The sequence below is a fragment of the Poecilia formosa genome, unplaced genomic scaffold (assembly GCF_000485575.1).
Source record: "Poecilia formosa unplaced genomic scaffold, Poecilia_formosa-5.1.2 Scaffold30, whole genome shotgun sequence".
NCBI lineage: Eukaryota > Metazoa > Chordata > Actinopteri > Cyprinodontiformes > Poeciliidae > Poecilia > Poecilia formosa.
This window is the reverse complement of record NW_006799969.1, coordinates 3,233,299-3,260,221: the sequence shown is the minus strand read 5'-3', so window position 1 is coordinate 3,260,221 and position 26,923 is coordinate 3,233,299. Positions and strand designations below refer to the sequence as shown.

General features: G+C 40.5%; 2 protein-coding genes across 11 annotated transcripts in view; one reads left to right on the top strand and one right to left on the bottom strand.

Annotated features, from left to right (window-relative positions):
* Positions 1-8,247, top strand: part of ttll5 (tubulin tyrosine ligase-like family, member 5) — a 63,490-nt gene extending 55,243 nt beyond the window's left edge. For 5 of the 9 annotated variants that reach the window (XM_016670099.1, XM_007549284.2, XM_007549286.2 and 2 more), the window contains one exon: positions 6,182-8,247. In XM_016670099.1, coding sequence (XP_016525585.1) covers positions 6,182-6,278 — 97 coding nt within the window. In that variant the 3' untranslated portion in view covers positions 6,279-8,247. The remainder of the gene's footprint in view (positions 1-6,181) is intronic. The other 4 variants (XM_016670101.1, XM_016670098.1, XM_016670100.1 and 1 more) reach the window with 2 other exon arrangements.
* An 800-nt stretch (positions 8,248-9,047) lies between these two features.
* On the bottom strand, positions 9,048-26,701 carry tgfb3 (transforming growth factor, beta 3). Of its 2 annotated transcripts, none has more exons than XM_016670103.1 (8): positions 26,306-26,701; positions 25,880-26,274; positions 17,456-17,619; positions 15,834-15,963; positions 15,577-15,684; positions 11,753-11,918; positions 11,053-11,206; positions 9,048-9,752 (listed from the first exon to the last, which is right to left on the bottom strand). In XM_016670103.1, exons 2-8 carry the CDS (start codon positions 26,223-26,225, stop codon positions 9,594-9,596), a joined length of 1,227 nt encoding a protein of 408 aa, XP_016525589.1. In that variant the 5' UTR covers positions 26,226-26,274; positions 26,306-26,701; the 3' UTR covers positions 9,048-9,593. The 2 variants fall into 2 exon arrangements, with proteins under 2 accessions (XP_016525589.1, XP_016525590.1); XM_016670104.1 differs by having other exon boundaries at positions 25,880-26,290; positions 26,328-26,701.
* Between the last annotated feature and the right edge of the window lie 222 nt (positions 26,702-26,923).

The window sequence follows — 26,923 nt, the reverse complement described above, 5'->3', positions numbered from 1 at the left end:
TTGCTGATGACACACAGCTTTATACTTCTGTGTCACCACGTCACCACAGGCACTTGCAGTCACTAAGATTTTCCACAGTATTCGTGTTGGAGGTTGTTACTCAACTAAGCTTAATGAGGCTAAACACCAGAGACCATCTACTAAAACTAGGTGTCATTATTCACTCAGAGCTAAATTTTAATATGCACCTAAGGTCTATTACCAAAGAAGCTCATTACCATCTTAAGCCATTTATCACAATGAAGACTCTCTTGTCAAAAGTACAGAAATGCCTGACATGGAGAAACTGTCAGGTTCTTTACATCAGAACAGAATTTTCTTAATTTTTGTCTTTTGTTTTACTTGTCTTGACCATTTATTCCCCCCACCATCCCTTTGTTTCTTTATTTTCCTGCACTTTAAATAACCTAAACATTTATGCAAGTAACCATTCACTTTGGGTGATCAAACTTTCAGTTTGTAGGCTAGTATTTGCAAAAACGTGATACCTACTGGAGTTAAGATATTAACTACTCATAACCTCTTAACATAATCCCACTTAAAAAAATATGATTTACCCCTTTAGAAAAGCTGAAATGTTATGATGCATTATGAAATGTTTCAGAATTGCAGCTACTGGTCATAATTACCCAAATGGTTATGGGTAATAGTGGTAAACACACCCTTGTTAATTTTTTGGAAAAACACTTTAACTCCAAGAGGATTTAGACGTGGATAAAACCAAATTCCCCGTAGGGCGATTTTCAGTTTGGTTTTACATGGTGTGTGCGTCACTGACTTAATGTCTGATTATAGCTGAAAGATAAGAGAGCATAGTAAAGACTTTTTTTATTTGCACTTAGAGACCCAGTAATGCCAAATGTTCACACCATTCCCAGTTACTGTGCAAACAGCAAGAGCTGCACTAAAGAAATAATCCTCTTTAAAGGATATATTCTGCTCAGACTGTGTGGGTTCTTTCACAATCATTTACACAACTCTGTGCTTCATTGCAGTGACGTTGATGTCAGGCAGTTTGGTCACATCTGTTTGTTTGATTATATGCTTTTCCCAATAATCTGCTGTACATTAGTACCAGCAGATCCTTTACATGTCATCCTGTCTGTGAAGACGGGCCTGAGATGGAAATATACAGTAACAGGGTCATGCTCTGTTACTGTATATGAAGGTGTTTGTGTGGGTCACGCTCGTACCCCACACAAACACCTTCAAAGAAAACTTCTCTCGAAATATTCCCCTTTGTCCTTCTTCTCTCTGCCCATAAGCTCAGAATACTGGCTGAACCCAACTAACATCTTATAAACTCATCAATTACTGTAACTGGATCCTTTAGGAGCAGCTTCTAAATTTCTTAAATGCACTTTTTCCATCATTCAGGATGCGCAGGGTAAGGAATGTTTCTCTGGTCTATCTGTAAAAATAATCTTAAGCCTTTATAGCTTACATATAGTGCTGGTAAAAAGGTTACAGTGGATCTCATATTATTTATCTTTGCATATTGCAGTATTAAGTGTCAAAATTATACATATAAGCCTGAATATATACTTGAACCCCAGTGATATTTGGTTAAATGCCTGTCAGTGTGTTGCAGACAAACATCACACTTTTGTAGCTATCAAGTAATTCCCACTGGTTGTTTGACCAATGGTATTATCTGTATATTGCATTTATTTTGGTTAGTTTAGAAGAGTTGTCTTTGCTTTTCAGCATATTTCTTGAATTTTTAATACTTGCAAGTCATACCAAGCCTTCCTGGAGGCGTGAACTGTGTTGAAGTTTTAAACATTACCAAACTGTTGGCCATACTATATGTAATGCACCAATTTGACGAAGCTATGTGAAAACTACAAGCACTGTGAACAAAGCAACCCCAAGGGGAGAAGGGACACGACATCTTTGCCATCAATAAAATGTCTTGTACTGTATATTCTTCTTGCTCCATTATTAATTGTTCAATATTTGGAAGTGTGGCCAACACGGACTGAAAGGCTTTGTACACTTCCTCTGCTGCCTTTACCAAACCACAACCCTATGCAGGCAGACTAAAAATCTAAAACAGTACAGATAGTTGTACATTTTTCTCAACTCCTCTTGCTTGCTGATTGAAATTAAACCGGAAAAATCAAGCTCAATTGGAGAAATCCCAGATGGAGCACTGAAGGGAGATGAGAATCAAGTGGGATTGCATAGGAAGGCAGTGGCCTGGCTACTTGTCTGCCTGTCTAATCCATTCTAAAACATTTCTAAATGTGCTTTTATGAACAAAAACTGTTAAAACAGCAATTTATGTTGAAATAACACAAATTGTTACTCTTTGATAAAAGCAGATTTATTGGGACGCTCAATAATAACTTACTGAAGCAATCAAGGCTCAAGTCAACCATAAACTGGAAGCTGCTTCTGTGTCACTGTGTATAGTGAAGTGAGCCTGATATCAACAAAAAAGAAGCACTTGCTCGAAAACCGTCACTAAAATTCACATCTCTCTACACATAAACAAACCAGACACCCATCCATCCATCCATTTTCTAACACCCTTGTCCAGAGTGAGGTCAGGAGGGTTGCTGGTGCCTTTCTCCAGCTAACGTTCTGGGCAAGAGGCGGGGTACACCCTGGACAAGTCGCCAGTCTGTCACAGGACCAACCAGATACCTTGTGGGGAAAAGTTTTATGGTCAAATGAAATAATGTTTTACCTTTCCAGTCATAATCTCAACATGAATGTTGAGTCAAGGCGAAGCTTTCAAACCTAAGAAAACTGAATCCAGTCTGAAGCATGGTGATGGTAGCATCAGACTCTGGGTCTGTTTTTGTGCCAGTAATATTGATGCATTGCACAAAATGGTTGGACATTCTTCTACTTCTCCTCAAATCAACAGCTTGATGATTTAACTTGGGACAGAGTTTGGTCTTCAACCTGGACAATGATCCAATCCCATCAGAACTGGTTTTTGGCATGAATCACACTGGATACCCTTAAGCTTCTAGACCTCGACCCCATTCAAGCTTGCAGACTTTTCCTAAAGGTTGGGTCTCTGCCAGCAAACCAAACAATCTGAATAAGCTCTACTAAATCTGTCAAGACAAGTGGTCAAATATCCAGCTTGAGTTATGCCAGAAGCTTGTTGGTGACTACAAAAAAAGCATGTGGTTTTTCTGTAACTTTCAAGGGACATCCGTCGAAATATTCGCAGGGACGTATATGTATGTTTACACATGCTTGTAACCGAAGAAAAGAACGATTAAAATAATCCCTAATCAGCGCATGGAAAGTTTTTACTAGTGCTGCATACTGTATTTTCTTGAATAAGAGGGATTCGGTGTGCAGCTTAAAGAGAAGGAGGCTGCTGTTGGAATGGCTGCAGCCTTTGTGGAGCACAGAAGTGCATCAGGTCTTTCTGCCTTTGTAGCAAGATGACTGAGCTCCCCTGATTGACTCTGACAGGCAGTTAGAGCGAGTCCAAATGGAGAACATTCTCTATGATCAGCTGTCACCCATCGTTAATCACACTCCCGCTTTATCTCTCTCCTGCGCGCTCTTTTAATCTCTGGCTCGGCGCTCGTACGGCTCTCCCTCTTTCCCCTGAAAACTTCTCCGGCTCGCTCACGTCAGCCTCCCCGCCTCTCCTTCTCCCCCTCCTCTCCTGTGTTGATTTTAGACATGACACGAGGGCACGGTTCTGATGAGGACCCACCAAAGCTTACAAAACGACATTATATCCACCACATGTGTTTTACAATGCTTCCCTTGAGGTTTCCTTGAAGTTCTCTGCTCTCTACAGTTGGTAACTGTGTGGAGATTTATTGCTCAAGCCCGAGAAGGAAATGAATGCAGCATTTGTGCCACTTTAATGGGGGTCTGATCGTGTTAGAACAAATAGCCTAAGCCTCTTTCTATCAAAGTAGGTCTGTGTGGAGCGTTGGGAAAGCAGGGTAGTTACTGACCGACATCCCCTTTCCAGATGTATTATGCAATTTACTGCCTGAATCACTCTTTTCAAACAACGTACATGAAACAGTACCTTGCAAAATTATTGACTTTTGCTGTTTTGTTGGGGTTTTTATGTGACAGACCAACACAAAGAAGGATAAACTGTGAAATCAGAGGAAAAATATTATTTTAAAAATGTTTTAAGCATAAATAAAGTGTGAAATGCATTTGTATTTGTAATTTAGAGCCTGAAAAGTTTGCCAATTCTTTGTAAAATTGCTCAAACTCAATCAGATTTTATTAAGACCATCTGTGAGCATCGATTCTCAAATCTTGCCATATTTTTAATAGATCCATATATACACATGCACAGAACTGTTGGTGCCTTTCTGTTAATGACCAAAGAAAACCCACAATGGTCTCCTAAAAATCTTGAAACAGACCAAAACCTTACTGAAAATGAACCAATGAAAATCAGGCATTCCCTTTGAAATGTGGTTCAACAGAATCATTAAAAAAATAAACTAATGAAACAGGTTTGGACAAAAATGATAGTACCTTCAAAAAGTTATTTGTCCACAGGGGCATTTTAAAACTTAAGTGTGTTCTCTAATTGGTCAATAAGCTTCTGTAATTCTCTGATCTCAGCTGAATTAAATATGTTTGGCCAACATTTAAAAGCCTCATCGGTGCCAGAAAACAACCCAGTTCCTTCATTCATGTTTGTGGGGATGTATTTAGTTTGAGCTGCAAAAGGTGACAAGTAGTCACTGTGCACTTTGGTGACATGGTGTGTAGCTCACTGAACAGGAACAACAGGAAGTGACGGGGAGAATTGTCCCAGGAGATCAGGAAGAAAATTATTGACCAGTATTTCAAAAGTGAAGGTTATAAGACCGTCTGTCAGCAGCTTGATGCTTCTGTGATGACAGTTGCACATATTTTTCAGAAGTTGAAGATCAGTGGGACTGTAGCCACTGCAACCTCCGTGGCTGAGACTGCACATGGAAAATTAATTACAAATTAAAGAGAAGGATAAGCACAAATGCATCCAATCATTTTTGCTCTGGGCAATTTTATTAGTTTATTCTTTTAAAATAATTCTGTTGAACCACATTTCAAAAACAATGTCAGTTTCATCGTTTAATTTCATTTTCAGTACATTTTTATTGATTGTTACCTTTGTCAGTTTCAAGTTATTCTGGTTTTTCGGTCATTAACATTTGGGTTCCAACTATTTTGTTTGTGTATATCTTTCCATCAGCATGATGCTGTCACCACCATGTTTCATCATGGGGATGTTGTGTTTAATGTGGTTTGAGATGTTAGTTTGAAAAACAGGAACATGTCATTGCATCGGCCTCATGAACTTTTAGTTTGGATGTACTTGTTCCACATAGCTGCCGTGTTCCTACATGCCATTTGATAAACTTTAACTAGGACTTTCTTTAGCTTTCTTCAAGTCCCTTTTCAATAAAGCCCAGTTTTCAGAAGTGCACTACCATTATTTGTCCTCTCGGCAAAATTTACCTGCTGGGTGGATCTGGATTTATATACATATCACCAGGTTTTTATGTTTAAAAATTCTAAAAATAAGTATGGATTTAATTCCGTGTTACAGTTGTTCACTATTTTGTGTTGATGTACCAGATAATCCCAGTGAAATAAACAGATGATTCTAGTGTGGTGAAATATGAACAATCCTACGGATCCTGAAGACATTAAGGAACTGAAAGTTTATCTTGTGACATTTGGACTTGAACGGGCAATATTTCATCTTTCTTTTTTTTTTTCCCCCCCATTTGCTGAGCTGGAGGAAGCCACTTCCAACAGTCAGATCATCATATTCAAAGTCAGCAAGATGTTTTCGTTTTCCAGCTCAGTCAGGCCCCAAAGTGTAAAGGAGCACCAAAACAAACAACTTGCCGAGAGGGGAATGAAAGGCTTACTGTTGGGGAGCACAAACGCGGCTGCTTCGATTTTTCTCGGAATGCCTTTTTCCTGCAGGATATCTGGCTGAACGCCAGTCGATAAGAGGCGTTCAGGCGCTGTAAGTGAGGAACGAGTGAGCTCGCTGAGCGGATGAACCGGTGACCTCCTCGACCGTGAATAATAGATATGTCAACAAACCAATTACCACCAGGGTTTTAGTGAGGTCATCTGACGAAAAACTCCTCCTGGTTCGACATGTTTTTAATGTTCAGACATGGAGAAGACAGTGAAGCAGCTGCCTTCTTGTGTTTCTCTCCAGGCTTTCCTGCGTACGGCAGGCTGTTCCAGGTCCAGGAGCCCTCCCACAGATGACACGAAGAGGATCTAGGGCGCGTCCTTCCATTCTGCAGGCCTGACAGGTGTCTGTGCATGTAACCGCATCTCACACGGTGATATTCTGGGAGAGGACAACAGATTAAAGTATGCCTAACATTGAGTAGTATGCTATTAATTCATCTAGCGTGCTGCCACAGACATGCGAGGCCAAGAACGCCAAGCTTTGACGCAGGTTGGGATTTAGTTGCACAGCTCCAGGCCCGCCACCCACCCCAAACCTTCATCGCCCTTGGCTACTGCCAGTCTGCATCCGAGCAGCTGCCCGCTCTCATTCCCTCCATGCCACCAAAGCCACAGGAAGGTTTCACTGACAGATAGCCTTCAGCATATGGGTCCACAAAACCTGTTGGGGTGTGCACCTCTGGCTGTGTAACCACATCTCTTCAACCAAGCGACAAGAAAAAAAAAAAAAATACAACCAGACTAGCATAATGAGAGAGTTTTAGTGATTTTTGTTTGACAAGCGTTGTTAGCACTGAATAAGTAGCTTCTTGTGTTACTGCAGCACATGGTGAGCATGAAAGTACCTTTCATGTGTGGCTTCTAACTATTCTGAAAGCCATACAGCTGCCAAATCTCTGCCCATTGCCTGAGGACGAGTAAAAGTATAGCTTCCTGCAGCTTGTAAGCTGAAACATTCAGATAGCTTAAACTGATATACGAAGGGGTGTTGCCTTGTCTCCTGTGTTTGAAGAGTTCACAATTTAACCTGTAACTTTTGTTGTGAAATGTAAAGATGTTGATATTCTTCACATGGATGGATTAAATTAAATGTGGAAATTATTGTCATTATGCACATAATTTATTTTGTAAAAAACAAAACTTGAAAAATCTAATTTTTGGCAAATTTCTGTTCTAAAACCAACAATAAATTGCAAATAGGGTTATTTATGGATTAGCAGTATCATTTCCTAGTCCTAGTAGTTCTTCAGGGTTTTTTTATTTAGATTTTTATTCTTCAGATGTTGGCTGCTTTTTACTCATATGCACTCAGTAGCTGACCTTTTCAAACAAATATTTCTGCTGTTCTTTCTTATGACTCATTCAGCCATAAATTCACCGTTAAACTGAAAGGACAAAGCAGTGTTGTGTCTTCATAACATACAAATTGGTAAAGAACCAATTTTGACTTAGTTCTGCAAAGACTTATTCACTAATTCTTGGCTCACAGTGGATAATCCATCTCTCAGGACTTTTGTCAGGTTTTTACTGGATCTTTTTCTCCTGTTTCTTTAGATTTCAAAAAGTAATTTAGGCCTTACAAAACATTTATCCACTTGTCTCTATTTTTAAGGAAACACTGCCACATTAACCATCATTATCAAATACAGAAAACGTCTAAAGTCCAAAGAAAAATCTTCAGAAAGCCCCAAAAATATTGATCACAACCTCTTTGGAAAGTCACGTATAAAGAAACACTGCAGTGTATGTTAATTTAATGCAGAACATGCAGATCTAAAGTGTTTTGCGAAGTATTAATATCCCTTTAACTTTCTCTCTCATCTTTTTGTCACGAGTAGATAAAAGCGATGCATGGTTCGTGATCTGTTCATTTCTATTCTGTCCCTTTACTCTGATTCTCCTAAATAAAAATCCAGTGCAACCAACTAACTGCCTTCAGAAGCCTTCTAATAAGTAAACAGAGTCCACTTCCATGTGATCTCTGTGTAAGTCCAAGCGGTTTGTTAGGACTTCAGAGATTTATTAGACTTTATTAGTGAGCAAACAGAGTTGATGTGGAGATGAATGAATGCTGGCCAATCGTGGAATAAGAAACGACTTTGGACTGGCCTGAAGATTCAGCGTCCAGCAGGACAACAAAACCCAACATGCAGCCAGAGCAATAGGGAACTGGTTGTAGATAAAACAATATTCATGTGTTTAAAATGATGCAAAGTCAAGATGTTAATCAGACTGTGAATCTGTTCTTCACAGACACTGTGCAATCTCACTGAGCTACTTTGCACGACGGAATGGGAATAAAAAAAACACTACAGTCTCTCCAGCATAGATGTGGTTTTCCAAATGTGAACCATGCATCCCTCTCCTTCCATTTCACAATTATGCACTTCTTTGTGTTGGTCTATCACATAAAATCCTAATAAAAACATTTAAATTGTGATTGTAGCGTGACCAAATGAGAGAGAATCCAAGGGGTATTTTACAAAGTACTTATTGTAATTATTGTACTTGGGAGCACATGGAGAGCTCAATCGAAGTTTTATTGTGGAGTAAAAGTCACTTTCTGTTTGACGACTGAAATACTTGAATTTTGTGCAATGTTTTCTCTAACGGTTATTTTTGCACATTTTGTAGTTTTCAAAGCAGCGCAGTAATGTAATGGGTTGTTTTTGTAACATGTGATGAACGTCGTGTTGTGTATTAATTACCCTTGAAGCCAGCGCTGGCATGTTACAAGACTCGATGTTGTTCTGTGATGTGTTTTCCATAAGCAGACCGTAGCATAAACACTGGATTAAATATCAATAAATAAACTGTTTGTGTATTTGTCCAAAAAATGATATGGAGCTGTCCGATTGTCATTCTTTAATTAAAAAAAACAAAAACAAAAAAAAACATAACAAAACAAAAAAAAAAGTGTTTTCATGAGTAATAAAAACATTTACAGTTTGTGATCTAGTTGAGTTCATTTAGTGACATACATCAGCTCATATAACAGAAAGGCTTCACTTTTAAAATGATCCCTGGAATCACCCATGCTGTTGCATTACAGAGGTAAACATGACCACAGCATTACTAAGATGAAATAACGATTGGATTCCAGCATGTTTTCTTTTTTTTTTTTTTCATCTCTATTATTGTTTTTACTAATCAGCATGAACTCCTCAACAGAAAGTGTGGGGAGCTGTGGCGTGCACAGTGCAGCTTCCAGGTTGGATTTCCCGTCATGTCCCAAAGTTTCCTCCCTGCAAGCACATCACCATCTCGTCCTGCCGCTTTTCGGCGCATGCTGAGTCCAGTTCGCGTTCTCAGTCTCGTCTTGGTTGCACACGTTTATTGTCCTTGAGATTTCTAACGAGAAGGTCGTTCTTGTTCCTCGTTCAGTGAAAACAAAAGTCATGTGAGGTACAGGCTTTTCAAAAATGCTGTATTAGTTAACAGGACAAAACACGAGTAATACTGATGTCAGTCACGGTGGGAGTGGTCTCTGATGACTTCTGGTAAATGGAGATCGCCGGATTGCTTTTTCCTTTTGGGCAGGGCTGAAGCGGAGGCAAGGTTGGGGCTGGGTTGGGGGATCGTTGGAGGACAAATTGCATCCTGCCCAATTTAAATTCCTGCGAGGCGCCTCCTCTCTGCGGGGTCCCTGAAGCTTAGCTGCACTTGCAGGACTTGACAACCATGTTGGAGAGCTGCTCGACTTTCGGGGAGCGTCCCACGTAGTAGAGGATGGTGAGGGGCTCCAGGTCCTGAGGAACGCAGCAGGGTGAGGCGGAGGCTTCTGGGTTCAGGGTGTTGTAGAGGCTCAGCAGCTGTGGAGAGAAGATCAGCAGTGAGGCTTTTAAAGGCTTTTAAAAGTTTCACTGCTGAGGAGCAGTGATGCTTGTAAAAGTACTCACCCGCCTTTTAGTTAAACTGCATAGCATTAATGGGGATTTCTGTTTTAGACCAACACAATGTTCTGTTTTACTGTGATGTGAAGCAAAAAGTAGGTATAATTCTGTGTAGGGCTGAAACGATTAATAGTATTAATCTTGGTGAACCAGTTATTGAAATAATCAACTAATGTAATTGTTAACTTAAAGTAAACAGACTCAAAAAAGGCCATGTGCTGAAAGAATAACAGTCAGAGTCACAATTAAGTCAAAACTGTAAAAAGAAAAACAAACATTTTGCATGTAAGATAACCAGAACTCCTTAGGTGGAGTAGTTTTAGCTTCATCTGGCTCAAATTGTGTGAAAAAAATCCCACTAAGCACCTTTTCCAATCTAACTGTTAATCAGTTAATCAAACATCATAATCAACAGATCAGCCCTACACTGTAGTGATGCAAAGTTGAGCAGAAAGGGCTGAGCTTGTCACATGTTGATGTCAAAAGTATTTTATTTTAGCTGCAGATGCATCCTGCCCTACAAATGATCAAGCGATCCCAAAAGGAATGCTGTTGTTGCATTTTGGGCAATAAATGTTTATTTTCTCATTTAAGATCAGAATTATTTATTTGTATTTTTCACCTTTTTTTAATTCATAATTATAAAATAAGCTTTAGTGGTTAGCTAAAAAAATCTGTAGAATCTGACCTTTTTTTTTTATCAGATTAATCGAAGAAGCGTCAGAATAACCAACAGAATAATTGATTAAGATAATTGTTACTTGCAACCCTAAATCTGTACAAACAGAAACCTCAAATGGGTGCCAAACATTTGTTTTCATCCCCCTGAAATTCTTTCCTGAGATAAACCTCCACTCTAGTCTCAAATCTTCTGCACCCTCTTGCAGGATTTCTTCTAGTATTGCATCCGTTTTCTCATCATCTCCCACCAGTTCCCCCATCCTGCTGAAGAAAAGCATCAGAACAGCATGATGCTGCCACCACCATGTATTAAGGTAAACATGGCGGCAACATCTAGGTCAGTGATGGCAGTTTTGTTTTGTTGTTGTTAAGAGGCTAAAAAGTAAAATTTGAATCTCATCTGACCAGAGAGGCTTCCACGTGGTTTGCTGTGTCTCTTTCATGAAAATTATGTTCATATGTCTTTTGTGTTGGCCTATCTCATACAATCCTTAAAGTTTGTGTGAAAAAGCAGCTGTAAAAGTCACATTTGACTCACCGAACTGTGGGTGGTGTCTGCACTGCGAAGGTAGGGACAGGGACCGGAGCAGTAGTTTGCAAAGTAGCCCTCGGGTTGGTGGATCCACCGCCAGCCCAAATCCTGACGGAAATTAATATATAGTGATCGCACACAGCAGTTCTCCTCGTAATTGCTGCAGACAAGAGGGGAGAGACAGGATTACGTTTGATTTCCAGGTAAAGCGATTTCATAGTTGCACAGACGTCCTCCCTGTGCCCTCAGTCAGAGAGGAGAGAGAAGTTCAGAAATTCCTCTCCTAGGTGTGCCCTTATTTTCCCTCTTGGAGTCAGCCCAGGTGTCTTTGGTGCTCGCCTGTCAGCCTGATGGAGGAAGTGGAAAGCTGAGGAGACTGTTTGTAAGAGGAGGTGGCGTTCGCTGGCTCTGGGACAGATCCCGACTTGTATCAGGTAGTACCCGTGTCATGCTTGTCTTGTTGATCAACAAGCTATATTTTGTGTGTTGTGTGCCAACATGCATTTGAAATGACGGCTGATGTTCCCACTTTTGTGGCTTTGGCTGTTCCACTTTTTTATAACTTAGCCTCCTATCAGCTGGTTCCAGTTCTCCCTATTTCAAAACAGGCACCGCAGCCACACAGATTGCTTTACAAAGTTTAACACAATGAACAATTGTGCGAGCAGCCTTTTACAATTTTCCAGAGAGAGAAAATGGGCCTTACTTGAAGCAGTAATTGGTGTCGAGTGCCCGCTTGCGCCTGCGGGAGGAGGAGTGAACGTCCAGCCTGTGGGGAGGAATCATCATGAGGATGAGGTGAGGGTACGGCTGCTCCTTCTGCTCCTTCTGCTCTTCCTGCTTCTTCTGATCATTGTAGTCTCCTTCCATGCCTGCAGGAGAAAGTTACGAGATTTATAAAGATAGCTTTGGTTCAGCAGAAGGATATTCTGCAGGCACAGCTTCACTCATTCCTGGCTCACTGTTTAATCCTTTCCCAGAGTTCCTTCACATTTCTCCTGTAAAACATCCAGACTTTTTCAGATGCACCAATTTTCTAGATTCCTTTTAAAACATAAAACACTGAAGTTCACTTTTAGTTTATTTTCTGGAATGGAAGAACCCGGGAAAAAACAAAAAAACGAGACTGGAAGATGGGAAAACACAAGAAATGGATGCAAGGAGGAAACGAGGAAAGAACAGGGAGAAGGGTAAGGCAGAAGGAAAGAAGGAAGCGAGGGACAGAGAGAGGGAATGATGAAAGGAAGGGGGAAAGAAAGAAGAATGCAAGGTCTTAGAAAGGAAGAACAGAAAGCAGCAAGGAGGGAGGATAGCAAAGAAGGAGGCAGATTGGACAGATAGTAGCAAAGAAGGAGGCAGATTGGACAGATAGTAGCAAAGAAGGAGGCAGGTGAAGGGAGGAAAGAAGAAAGGACTCAAGGAATGAAGATGGAAAGAAGGAAAAAAGAAAGACATGACAATGGAAGGAAAGACTCGGGGAGAAATGAGGCAAGATGGAAGAAAGAAGAAAAAGCCACAAAAAATGAAAGAAGAATGGACACAAGATATGAGGGACATGAAGGAATGAGGGAGGAAGGGAGAAAGCAACAAAAGAAGGTCAATTAAAGGAAAGGCATAACAGAGTAATGAAGTAGAGAAAGAAGAATGGACAAGAGGAACAGAGGGAAGAAAAGAAGGACACAAAGGACAGAGGAACACAACAAAAGAAAGTGAAGATGGTAGAAAGAAAACAGGAAGAACACAAGGAAAAAAGAGATGGCAAAGAGGGAGGGACAGAAGAAAAGCAACAGGAAAGCAAATAAAGTCTAGAAATATAACGTCTTTTCCTACCCACTTTGTTTTTCCATACTTATTCAGAATGGTAACACATTAAAATCTAACTTCATGCTTTTCAAGACTTTTCCAGGCTGCGTAGAAAACCCTGCTTTCTGTTTTTACGCTGCTGCCGCCAGCTTCCTTCTTTCCCCTCTGTCCTCCTCACTGGGCCCGTGTCTGCTCGTCCCATCTACCCCTGATAGCTTAAACAGTTCATATCTCAGGAGAGATGCTGGTAGATTTGCACGGCCCTCTTTAATTTGGGGCCAAACGTCTGCGCCCCGTCGCAGCGCATTCCTTGTGGTCAGGCTAGTCAGGAGTGTTCCCAGGACCGAGGGCCTGCGGGCCCCAGAGCTAAGTATGATACCAGATCATCTGTATTCCCATGCTCAGTGTCTGTCTTCCTTTAAGAAATGACGCCCATCATCTTTGTGAGGATTACTGGATGAAGAACATCCTGATGAACAGACTACAAGTCACTTTTTATGAGTGTTTTTGATGTAAATCCCCCAGCCCGGTTCACATGTGAATTAAAATGCCTAAGTCTTAAACAAAAGGGCTAAATTGGGCCTTTGAAATAAACTGCTCATGAAATCGACAAATGAAAATCATCCGGAAACTCAGCCCAAATGGCTCTAATCAGAATAAACCACGTTTTTCAACAGAGCAGTGATGCCTATCTTTAATATTAGACAAATTAAACGTAATTCAAACAAACCGAGTGATTTTCTGGCTCCTGATCGGGAACAAAAACTGGCGGGGCCACCTTATTGGCTTTGAGAGATCAAAAGCAGAGACAAACCCTGACCAAACACAGACTCTGCGACCACAGTCTGGCCAAGGAGACTGGACAACACGGGAAATCCTGGATCTGTACGCAGCCGTGCACACAACCCAAGATTGAAACTGAGATGCTTCAAAAAAAAATTTATTTAAAGCGGCCATCGCACGCTGGAAACCTTTTCTTCTCTGCAGACTTTTTTGTGCATGGAAAAAGTGTGCAGAGGTAAAAAGAAAAAAAAAGGCACCACAGAAACCCCTTCTTGAATGCAGGAGACAACTTCTTAAAATATTTGTTCGTTGGTCTTTCTAAAATGTATCTAAATCAATATGAAAAGCAAAGGCAGAATCCCAGAAACTGTACTGTAATGTCTGGAAGATTGAGCACCAATCTGTATGTTTCAGACCAGACTGAACACTTCCTGTGACCTTTTGTTGCAAAACTGCTTAAACTGTGATATTATTGACTTTCTCTGATCTTTCTGTAGTAGTACATTATCTATGGCCACTGTTTTGGTTTGGTTGTGGAAAGTGCCTGGTAGTAGGAGAATTCCCACCCCTTCAACCACAAATTTCACAGAATTTTATTGGGACTTTGTGCGAGAGACCAACACAAAGTGGTGTGTAATTGTAAAGAGAACTGAAAATAACATTTTGGCATTCAACATGTTTTTGCATTTCTATCCCTCTGGTCGTGTACCGGCAAATTTTGCTGCAATCACGCATCAAAAGAAATATATTTTTACCCATTATTCTGAGTTAAAATAAGACTCAGCTTAAATTTGCAGAGAATATTTATATACATCATCATCAGATGTGCATATTGCTGCCAACAGTCACCCCTGCAGATTCTCCCACCTGAGCAACAGCACTCTGCAGCTCCTTCAGTGCTACCATGGACTTCAGCCATATGTTGGTGTGTTTGTACCATGCTTTCCATTTTTTGATGCACTGAATTTTATTTAGCGGAGTAAACGGAACTGAAAACATCCATGGCATACTTTTCAGATTTGTATTTGCACAAACATAAATAAAACTATCAATCTTTCTCCTTTTATTTCAAAAGTATGCATTTCCCTGCAAAAGAGTGAACCAAAAACCATTTAAAAAATTTTAATAAGTATATAATGCATTTTTAAATTGCATCATTAACCAGTCAATCAGTGTCAGTGAATCAGTTTTAATTGTGATATAAAATAAGAAAAGGAAAAAAAAAATCCTGTTTGTACTTTGAGGAACTTTAAATGAGATACTTGTTGTTAAACGTTGGCAAACCACAGCAGTAAGACACTAAATCAAACCACATCATTCCACCTAAATGTCACCAAGTTATTTTATGCATAGATTAGATAAAAGTCAGCGTTTAGTTTATTTTATTTTTCAGCGAAGCACACTTATGTCAACATATATCAATAACACAGATTGATATATGTTAAGTGTTATTTCTGCTGCTTGTGACAATTATGGATTACAGCAAATGAAAGGTAAAATTCTGCCCTTATTCTGCTTGCTTGTGTAACTTTCTCAATCACTCATTTTCCTTCCACTCAATTTTCCACTAGCATGCATGAACCTAGAACTCTGTGAACAGCCAGTTGCTTTAGCAATGACCTTTTGTGGCTTATCCTCCATGTTGGAGGGTGCTAGTGGTGGTCAGCAGTCATCCCCTTCTGCTGTTTAGCATAAAAGTAACATAACATTTCTATTCAAAAAATCAGTTTTATTTTTAAATGAACAGAAATAAATGCTTGAAATGCATCACTCTGTGTCTAGCAATTCTATATAACATGAATTTAAAATTAATTTGCTTTTCAATGACATGCTAAATATACTGTGATGCACTGCGTGTGACTTTAAGTCAAATAGCTGAAAGCGTAACAAGCTCTAAAACCTTTTCCCCCATCATATCACTGATGCAACCAAAAGAGGACTCACCTTCAAATTTGACTTCCAGCAATTCGTTTATGTTATCAACGATTTCACCGTTTTTCCTGAAAGTGTGGCAGGGACAGTGCACACTGATCTCCAGGCCAAGATTAGTCTCTGAGGGAACATCCAGAACAGAAAGATCTAAGTAGATGACATTTTTTTCCTGAGGAAATTACCCTTAATCTCTCCGTAAAGCTCTTATCTTTCTGACAGGTGTGTAAGGAAAGCAAGGCAGAGAGGAAGTTCGGAGGTTTCCAACTCACTTCCGTACATCAGCCATTCCCTCACGGTCTCAGTCACATCAAAGGAGATCCACTCAGGAGTGCCCTTGGTCAGGACGTTCTTGCCCCCGATGAAGCGGTGTTTGACTTTTGGGTCGTCTTTCTGGAGGATCTGTGAAGAAAGCTGAAAATATAACCTGGTTGCAAAAACCTTGGGCAACCAAGGCTGTCTGTCTGAGCCAGACTCTCCAGGATGCCTCAGGCTAAAGCGTCTACTCTGCATGGAAAAAGTGACTCCCTGTGTTGATATCCCCATTTTGCAACACTCCAAAAACACAGAGTATTTTTGGCCTAGTTTCTTAGTACGCTTGAAATAAGAAAACTAACTTACAATTATCTTTTCTGTAAGATATCACAGCTTGTTTGAAGTTCATAATTCCTTATTATTTATATTAAAAAAGTACAAGCTCCACTGGTAGGTTATTTCACTTATAACATGGGGAAAAAGTCTTATTAGTGAAATAATTTGCCAGTGGAGCTAAAACTTGACTAAATTGACTTAAAGCAAGCTTCTATATCTTGCTGAAAAGCTGCATGTAAGTTAGTTTTCTTATTTAAAGCACATTTTGACTAGAAACTAGACAAGAAATACTTTTTGTCTAGTTTTTGTGTTCTTGCTGTGAAATGAATTCCTGTGTGTACCAATGAGAAACTGGCCATCCTACTTGGCGGCCACTCAGCATCACACAGTTCAAACTAAACATCTTTAAGGGCATTTACAATAAACAAAACCATTAAAGAAGGAATTCATATCGGCACCAGCAGTTTTCTGGAAAGAGGTGTTTATGTGTGGGGGAACAATCTGTTAGAGTGGTGGGTCTGAGCCCTTGGCCCCACAGCAAGGGCTGTGGATAACCAGGTTCCTGAACATTGTCAGCATCTAATCTGCCTTCCTCTGGGACCGAGGGGCCGCTGTACTGCCAGCATCAGCCGTCTGCCAATCAGATCCTGCCTGAAAAGTGTGGGGGCGGTTGAACGGCTCCATTTACTCCCACCGGTGGGTGACCCTGCCTCTATCTCCTCCCAGGCCCCTGGAAATAATCTTGAGGGCCTGACAGTCTGCGTTCAAGCGCTGGCCTGAGCTTCGCCTTAGAGACGGTATGTAGTCCGGAGACGCTTGTCTTCCTGGCAGGAAGTGTTGGAACCTGATCATTACTCCAACTCTCTAACAGGAAATTAATGAGGAGGCAGAAAATATATATATTCATGCCACCCCACTCACAGACATCAACCATATGGATGTTTCAGCAGACTTCAAAGATTATCATAAACATAAAATACAGAGGCAGATATAAAAGCCTCCTTGATCCAGCATGTATGGACAACTGCTGAGATTAGAAGCTTGAGGAGACGAAAGCGCAGAATGTTAATGTGGTTGCAGAAGGTTTTAAAATGTGTCCTGATGTAGAAGCCATTGGAATATAAGCACATGGAATAATGATTAGCACGTGAAGAGGAAAAAGGGAGTCAGACTCCCCAAATATAAATGTTTTCATCCTTCCCTGTGACCTACACGTGGTTTAAGAGAGAAACAGAGCTTTTTACCCACCCTTTCCCCCTCCCCACCTGTGCTCTGCTAACAGAGGAACTGAGGGCTCACGCACCTGGTAGAGCTCAATCCTCTGCTCGTTTTTCTTGGCATTGGGATTGTGGATCCGCAGGGCGCGAAACTCAGCCCGGAACAGATTGGTGGCATTCTTCTCCATGATCGACACGTTGAAGCGGAAAACCTTGGAGGTGATACGATTATTGCAGTAGGAGAGGTCATCTGCAGGTAAAATGAACATCGTAACTCATCATTTAAAAAAAACAAGCAAAAAAACAAGCAAATAACATATTTTGAACTTTGAAAATATACTGTTTTCAAAGTATTTCAAAGCTGTACTTTTGACAAAAAAGAAAAAAAAACTCCACACTTTTGTAGCCACGCATTTATTTTAACATCAAGTGCCATATCTGGACGATGACGCGTCATCTTGATCCACATTGTCTGACTGACTAATGTTCCAGACAGTTTTCAATGTTGAAAAGAATACATTTTAATGGGAATCTACTGAATGAACGTGCAACTGCTTGTTGGAAACAGAAAAAAAAAAAGAATAGAGTGAACAATTTTGTTATGAAGATCATCAATGCAGGCAATGTCAGTGAGCTCCTTGAACTAAACAGACGAAGATGATCACAAAAACAGTCTCTGTTGGACACACGTTTTATCCCAGGATTTAAAAACATCTGGATTTATGGACATTAGGAAATAAACAACCAAAAGTCACATCTTTTGCCACAGATCGATCAGATAGCTAAGGCATCAAGTAAACAGCCAGACTACTGATGTGATTACAGCTGTATGTTATGAGCAAATTTTTATGCACCAATAGTTTTTTTTGTTTGTTTTGTTTTGTTTCCTTTTTATGCTTCTTCTGTCTGGACAAAATATCTGGTCATGTCCTGTTAAATCATCAGCTGCTTAATGACGTTTTCTCATATGATCCTGCACAATTACCTTTGGCTGCAATTGGTTTTCTCTGTGTCTGAGTCAAATGAAAGAGTGGATTTTTTGATTGAAGCTGCAGTCTTAACACTTTAACTTCTCCTCCACCTACCACATGCATAACATTAGCTTTTGGGGCCAAATAACATATTGTGTGGAAACGAGACGCATACAGACTTGAGTTCATCATGACTTAAACATGTTTGATTATGTGGAGAAAAGTGAAAGTTGAACAGTCACCAAAATTGTCACTGAAATCGACAGTTTTAGTGATGATAATAATGCTGGTCAGAAGTGGAGCAGACATGAATTTTTGTGTTTTAAATGACAGTTTTTGCTACAAACAGTTGCTTGTCACTGTGGTGAATTGCGAGTAGACATGGGTCACCATAAGGCCTCTTAAAGGCCTTCAACAGGGTGCCGGTTGTTTAAGTCTTTAAGCTGCTGCTTACATGGCATTTCTCATGACTTGTTCCTTCTCAATGAATGAATCATTAGATCTGTGGTAGTTCTTGCAGGAATGGTGCACTGGCCAAACCCCCCTCAGCCAAATAAATGCAGGCAATTATCTATTTTCTTTTCCAGCAGAAAGCAGGTAACCTAGTTTCCCACTGCACAAGCACTGAAGTTGTAGCAAACTTGTTCAGGGCACAACTGACAGAGAAGATGCATGCTATTTTGTAGTTTTAATGCCACCCTGGGCAACTGCCCATGTAGCCCATATCAAAAAACGCCACTGCATCTCATATGAGGGTTTCAAGATTCTGACTTTGCTATCAGTGCTCTTCTCTTCTGTTGGCCATTAGGTTATCCAATAATGCCTAAGTTCTGCTCTCCAAACGTAACGTCATCACTCTACAACAACTCTTGGCTGCCTCCTCAGCTGCCTTGTGCTCACTTATTTTCTTTCATGCTTTTTTTTTTTTTTTTTTTTTTTTTTTTTTTTTTTTTACATATTTCTAGATTTTGGTCATGGAAATAAGTAAAACTATTGTGAACTGCAGCCCTGGACACAATTAAAAAGGAGAGGTTGTGGAAAAAGATGTCATATATAGGTTTTTTAAGGCAGTCTGTTCACGTGAGATCTGAACATCTTAAAGCAGTTTGCAAAAAAATAGTCATATACTTTTAACTATTATCACAAACCATCTGTTTCTGCTTTGTGCAGTAGGAGTTAGCAGCAAGTTAAAATTGTGAAATGAGAACCAAATGGGCCATGTGGTGGTGGAGCAGGCTGCAGAGGGGCAGCACCTCGCTTCTCCTCCTACAAGCACTTCAGCTCAACAGGTGCTTTGAAGCCTCAAACAGAAGCCAAAACTGTTATGAACTCAGAGATTTAGCCGGAAACAAGCATCTGCAGGCGCCGGAGCAGAGAAATACCAGAAACGCCGCTGAGGACGGAGATTTCAGGCCACACAAGGCCGGGTTATCAACACAGACAGAATCAACTCAAAGGGTGACTTCTATCTGAAAAGCTTCCTGTTATACTGAAGCCCCCCGCACCCCTTTTTTTTATTCCATTAAACCACGTAGGAGTTTATTATTTTAACAGGCAAAGCACATGCAGCGTTGAGCAAAACAAGCACATAGCAAACGTTTTATGAGCCAAGTGGAAACTGTCGTTTACAGCCAAGCTTTGGCTAATTTATTACCTCAAGCTTAAGCTTTATTACCAAGCCTCGGATTATGCTGGTGGTTGAAAGGCACAATGCGCCTTTAGCTGATTTGCACCTCGAGCAGTTTCGGGACGAATGGAAACTCGGAAGCTGGTTCTGTGTCATGCAAAAGGAACTTGCACATCTTCAAGTGTCTGTACTTCATTTGACCCATAATCCTATTTCAGTGTCCTCCCAGTCATTATGTGGTATTTCCATACAATTTTTTTTTCTCAACTTTCCCTATTTATAGACGACCTTTTCCGTGTCTATCCCCAGCCAGATATCTGTCCAATGTTTTCCAGACAATCTATGAGGAGGAATCCTCAATAGCCTTTTCCTCCCCTCACTCATGGCCCCGTTTCTCCCCCCATCCTCCCTCTCTGCCTCCCCCACAGAAGGTGGAAAGCCCCACTTTGAGGGGAGATTTGAAATTCTAATCAAGTCTTCGGTTTCCTTTTGGATGACCTCATTTTTCCCATTGCAACGCTTTTAGGATTTCAAATTACGACTTATTTTTGCCAGAGGTCTGAGTAGTAATTCGTTCCATCTTGGTGAGTGGAGAGAATTGTTTGTGTAATTAATATGAGATAGAATCGTTAATTTCTTTACTCTTTACTTCTTGTTTTCAGGTTGAAGCTCCTTAAAGAGCGCCAGAACGCGGAGCCTGAAACCGTTTGAGGCAGCACAGATTTATATCAATAAGCTTCTTCTGGGTCTAATTTTATGGCTAAATCCACTGTCAGAAATGAAAACCAGAGTGAGACTTATTCAAAGTAAACAAGTTAGATCTAGTGCTGTCTGAAAGTTAGTGTTGAATATTTGCCACTAAATCAAGTTTTAATGGTATTTTATGAATGTATTCTCATTGATCCCTTTGTAAAAACAGACAGTGCCTGGCAGAAGTATTCATAGCCCTCGAACTTGTCGCAATTTTGTCATTTTACCACAAATTTCCATGTACTTCTTTCAGATTTTTTTAAAATGGTATTAAACTTCCAGCTGAGTATAATTAAACTGCTTTGAGCAACAGAAAGGTGGCGCCATCATGCTGTTTACTTTAAACTGCTTCTAAGAAGGGATGCACGATTCACTATTTTCAGTTCTGATACTAATACAGATATCGGAGGTTTAATATCGGCCGATACTGATCCAATATAGAAGAACAGCACTGAATTGACTTAAGACATTTCTTTTTCTTTTTAATAGAAACATAAATGTACTGAATTAGAAATTAATTTGATTACTCTGCACCAGAACAGCATACTTAAATACACCGATTATTTCACAAGCTTGGTCAAACATGTGATTGACCAAATGATTTTCTTGTGATTTTGTCAAATTTGATTTTTGTCAACTATGCAAAACCCTGTTTGTAGCAGAATAGTATGTGTAGCAGAAAACACCATCCTCATGGTGAAACAAGGTGGGGGCAGCATTATGCTGAGGGGATGCTTTTCCTTAGAAAGGGACAACAAAGCTGGTTAGAGTTAATAGGAAAATTAATAATTTTTTTATTCCAGAATACATATTTTATTCCAGGATTTCATTCAATCCTGGAATAAAATGTATAGATTCACTTTCCAGCAGGACAAAAACCTAAAACCACAGCAGGAGCTAAGGAGGAATGGCTCAGATTAAATCATATTCCCTTATTAGAACAGTTAAAGCTGCAGCATGTAGCTTTGATGAAAAAAAAAATATTTTTTTTTCGTATTTATTAAAACTGTTGCTTTGTCGTAGTATAAGAGAAATAATCTGTCAAACAAAAATCAAGCTCTTCTGCCTTTTCTCAGTGGTAACTGCAGAAAACAACCCATCAGAGCCAGGAAAAAGGTCAACACTGTCAATCAAGCTTATGAACCTGTTGCTCACACCCTCCCCCTTTGCTCTCTGCTACACTGCAACATCTTCCAAACAGCAGAGCCTGCAATGAATGCTCAGACTAGCTAGCATGGCCTCCGATGACAGTGGATAAATGGTTTACCTGGAACAGAAAGTTGCTCCTCCACTATTAATTAGTACACTGGGTAGCGAGTACACAAGATTGATTGACAGACAGAGCTCAGGCCCCTCTCGTGGCTCCGGTTGGTTGATTTTTGACAGGCACCGGTGCATTTAGTAGCTCAACCAACTCATGTCACACTGACATAGTGACAGTTTTAACAAATATATAAAAACATTTTTTTTTTTTAAATCAAAGTTACATACAGCAGCTTTAAAGTTTAAACTGAAATCATGTTCATAATCTCTGGCTGAACTTACAAGACATGTTGAGATGTTTTTCATACAATCTGACTAGACCTGATCAATTTTGCAAATAAAATAAAAAAAGGAATGTGTAAAGACTTCAGTTTGTAAATGCGAGAACCTTTAGAAGTTCTTGAGAAAGACTGCTGAAAGTAATGTATCCTCTTTCTTCCCTCTTATTGGAAGAAAGAGAACGAGTATGATTATAACCCAATAAAATGAAGAGATCTGAAAACTTATGCATGGCTCTGAATACAGCCAGTGCCTGAGCATTTATTTTTGGCTGCTTTATTAGCTCACTGAACCCAAGTTGGCCACGCCCCGATGACATCAGCCACACCTCACAGCCTAATGCTCATCTGCTGCGGAGCTTCCTGATGTACACTACCAGGAGTCACCTCTCATTGCCCTTTTGCCCGGAGGATATTCAGTGATGTCAGCCTCTCCAGAGCTTTGGGGAGATAAACAAAAGAAATCGTAATCATAAGTCTGCAGGTGCTATCCAGCTGCTGTGGTGTCTAGCGCTCATAAAGCATAGCAGTGATTTCTTTGGAAATGTATTAAAGTTTAACTTTGAGCTCTATTATCCATTGAATTTCCTGCATCTGGATCCTGTATTTGTTTGCATTACGTTCTCTGGGAAAGGTTTGATTTTGTCCCACAAATAAATTGAGGTTTTAATATAAAGCAATCAAACTTTTCATCATGGAGAGGTTCTTATGTCTCCGCTTCATTCATCAGATACCGACGGCTGCAGATGAGATAATGCGACGGCCCTCCGCGCACAGGAAGAACAACTTTTTCTTCCGACTAGACCCCCCCCACCCCCCTTGCTTGATTAAACATGAGGAAGCAAAATTGTGAACCTGTGGGAGTTAGTTGGAGAGATGCTGTTTCCCTGGGAGAAGGCCAAAGACCTCTGTCTCTGTTTGTTCAGATGACATCATCTTTTTACTATCCCATATATCAGATACCCCTGCTGTCCTCAGCGCAAGTCCTCATATTTTTTACCGGCCCCAGCACTGAGTCAGTGATTGGCTTGAAATTTCACTGAAGCTGCATGATCCAATTTGCGAGGCATGGTGGAGTCGGTATCCTGCCGTAGGTCGCGCTTTAGCTTGGCTGTCTCCTTTCCTTCAGCTGTGCACACTGGTCTTCTGACAGCGGCTCTGAACTGCTGCCATGTCTGAATTCTGCTTCTTCTGTGTACTCATAGATGGCAGAATGCGCTGATTTCCATTGGTAGTAGTGTCTGGAGCAAGTGGTGCATTAAAGTCTGGGAGAAAGGTTTCTGTTTAACTTCTCAACTGTGCTTGAATTTGTTTTAAAGAAAAGAAAAAAAAAAGAGAAGAAAAAAGTAAAACTTGACCACTTTCCCAAACACTCCCACCATCCAAAAGCGGTGCATGTAAAAGTCATTATATCCAGCTAGAAAATGAACTACACTGTAAAATTATCAAGGTGACAGACATTATGTTGTGCTGCGTGACGAGCTCCCCGTGAAATTACATAATGGGAAGGGGAAAGAAAAGTTTTAATTAATGTGTTTTTGGCATCATCTGATGATCTGAGTAATATCTTCCTTGGACTATTAAGCTGGGTAAAAGTGTTGCCAGCGGTAAATCAGGTTCACTTCTTCTATTATCACCTAGAGTATATGGCCCAGTACAGTATGATGTGTCCTGGGCACCAGGCCATCTCAGATCCCACTCCTTAGACCTCTGTTTGTTTTGGGAGCTCCGGCTACCTCTGACCAGTGGATAAACCCCGAGTTGTGTATTTTGATTGTCAGAAGCACTTTGCGGGACCCGTGAAATGGATTTGATTCAGGACTTGTGCTGCGGCTCTGCTCAGTGTCACAGCGCGGCATAAACACCTGTTGATTTCAGAATGGTATAACGCCTACACTCTGCGACCTCTGACCGCGAATGGGCACGGGTCCAAACGGCGCCTCTCCGGAGAGTCGGCCTCTCGCCGAGCTCCTGCTACTGATTTATGGAACAATCAATGGGCCATAGTTTATACAGGAAATACCAATATGGATGAACAAGGGAATTAGATCATAACACAGAGGTACTCAAAAGAAATAGAGTAGGGGGAAACAGAGGTGAGCTGCAGTGGATGAAAAATATCAGGGCCAGAAAAATGGAAATGAGGTATTAGAGTTGGCAACAAAGAGAATATTTAACAGCCTGAGAAATTTCCTCACTTTGGAATGTGTCAGACATAAGCTGGAGTTCCCAGGGCTTTGGTGTGAGGTATACGTGGAATGGTGCTCATTTCTATTAGACTGTTTACTTTTTCTCTCTCTTTTGCACAACGCTCACCTAATCGCCGGAGCGTCTGTGTGTAAAACTGCACAGATCCTGTAATGCGCCTGGTTCTTAAAACTGCTTTTCACAGCTAATAATAATAACCGTATGAAACACAGAGTTTAGATTATTACATAATTTCCTTTAGGCCAAGATTTTGATGAAAGTTGATCACCCTGATGAATTTGAAACAGTAAAAATGGAATTCCACTAACATATTTATAGTTTTTTAGGCGATGAAATCTGACATCTGGAAAGTTAAAAATATCTTCTTCACATTTGGTCACATTACACACACACACATTTCAATGTGTTTTACTGGAATGTAATAAAATTATACTCATTCAAAAAACTTTTGGGCTACATGAAAGAAAAATGCACATCACCGTAAACCCACAATCCCTTCAGCTGAACACGATGGAGGCAGCATGGTGCTGTGGGGGTGCTTTTTTCAGGACGATGCTGGTTAGATTTAAGGAAAAAAATAGACAGGGTATTCCCAGAAGACAATAAGAATGTCTTCGAGGTATGCTATGTATTCACCTCCCCTTGCGCTGACACCTCTAAATAAAATCTACTACAAGTCATCACCTTTAGGAAACACCAAATTAGTAAATAGTTTGCATTTGTAGTACTTCTCTCTGCTATTCTGTTGACAAACCTGCAGGTTGCAATAAACCATCTATGGGACACGGCAAACATATGGGAGAAGGAGCTTTGGTCAAATAAGCTAAAATCAAACCCTTTGACTAACGGGGAAACTAATTGCTGTGAACATACCATCACCAGGGTGAAATATGGTAGTGGCAACACCATGCTGTGGGGATGTTGTTGTATGTAAAGGACAGGGAAGCTGGACAGAGTTGATGGGTAAATATTGGACAAAAATGGAAGAAAACCTGTTTAAAGCTGCAAAGGATCTAAACTAGCTGTGGAAGTTCACCTTCCACTAGGCCTGACCCTAAATACACAACTATGGAATGGATTAAATCAAAGTAATACTAATGTGCTTGAGTGGTCTAGTCAAAGTCCAGAACTAAACCCGATTCTGACCAAGAGGGTGGGTAAGACAAAAAGTCAGACATTTCAGACTAATATTTGAAAACTATGCTGAATTTTGTCTCCACTTTACGCCTTTATGTTGTTTTTCTTTTACATAAAGTGCATTAAAGTTCATGCTTGTAGCAGGACAAATCTTAGCTATAGATAATAAGCTTAGATGATCTCTGATTAGTCTGACCACCTGGTGAATGGAAAACAAAATCAAATCAAAGTTGGTCGGCGACTCTCGGGTCTGATAGATTGAAAATTAAAACTCACTGTTTTCTGGTGGACCACTGATCATGTTGAACTTGTAAATCTCTTTGGCGTAGTACTCAGTCTCTGTGTTATCCTGGCCGCAACTCTGCTGCCGGTCCCTTCCCAGCTCCTCTATGAGCTCCCTGGTGCTGTTATACAGGGCCAGAACCTGAAGCGGCACCTGGCTCGGACCTGTCGCCTGAGGCGGACTCGTCATCCGGAGTTTGCTGAGAATCTGTCCCCGGACCGCCTCCACTCTCTTTTTCTTTATGTGGTCGATGTCCACGGTGGTGCAAGTGGACAGCGAGAAAGTCATTGTCACACAGTTTGACAGGAGGAAAAACAGAAGTGCTTTGCCCAGATTCATATTTCAGTCTGAGTTCACTCAGAGCCGCAGCTTGTCAAGTAAAAGAATAAAAAACAAACAAAAAACAAACAAAAAACAAACAAAAAAACAACAACAACAACAATATATCAAGTCAAACCAGACTCCGATTTCAATAGAATCCCTTTTTCTATTTTCAATCAGGTCGTGAGTGAATTATGTTCCTGGAGGAATCCCATTTTCTTAAGTGCTATGTCATCTTAGCAAAGTGCGCATTTGCGTGGGCGCAAATCCGTGCCATTTTGGAATATAACCACAGCTCTTTATCAAAACTGTTAATTACACTCTTCATCCCCCCTGGTCCCATTCAGGTATGTTCCCCCTCCCTTTGGTTATGATTCAGATGGAGCCAGTCCCTGCGCCTTGGTTCAGTTTCTCCATTCCACTCGGCTCTTTTCATCCACTTTCACGCCTCTGTTATCTCGCTGTAGTCCAACCTCAAACTCGCTCAGCTTCTCTCCTCTCTCACTCATGCTTTATAGTCAGAGGCTGTGACGCTTTCTGAGGGAGGGGCAACAACATCTAAACCTTGTTCGGACAATGAGTTCTCGGAATATATTGAAAAATATATTTTCAGATCTGTTTCCGAGTCTCTAGGTCTTCCAAGACATATAGGGATTTAAAATGATTAGAAACCTGGTTTCACTACAAAAGAAAATTAAGTCGAAAGCGTTGATTTG

What these genes read in the sequence shown, in the direction of transcription:
- tgfb3 (XM_016670103.1), bottom strand. Translation starts at nt 26,225, where the DNA reads ATGAATCTGGGCAAAGCACTTCTGTTTTTCCTCCTGTCAAACTGTGTG. An exon ending in AGAGGATTGAGCTCTACCAG is followed by an intron (nt 15,964 to 17,455) that starts GTGCGTGAGCCC and finishes CTTTCTTCACAG; the next exon opens with ATCCTCCAGAAAGACGACCC. An exon ending in GCTGGAAGTCAAATTTGAAG is followed by an intron (nt 11,919 to 15,576) that starts GTGAGTCCTCTT and finishes TTTCTCCTGCAG; the next exon opens with GCATGGAAGGAGACTACAAT.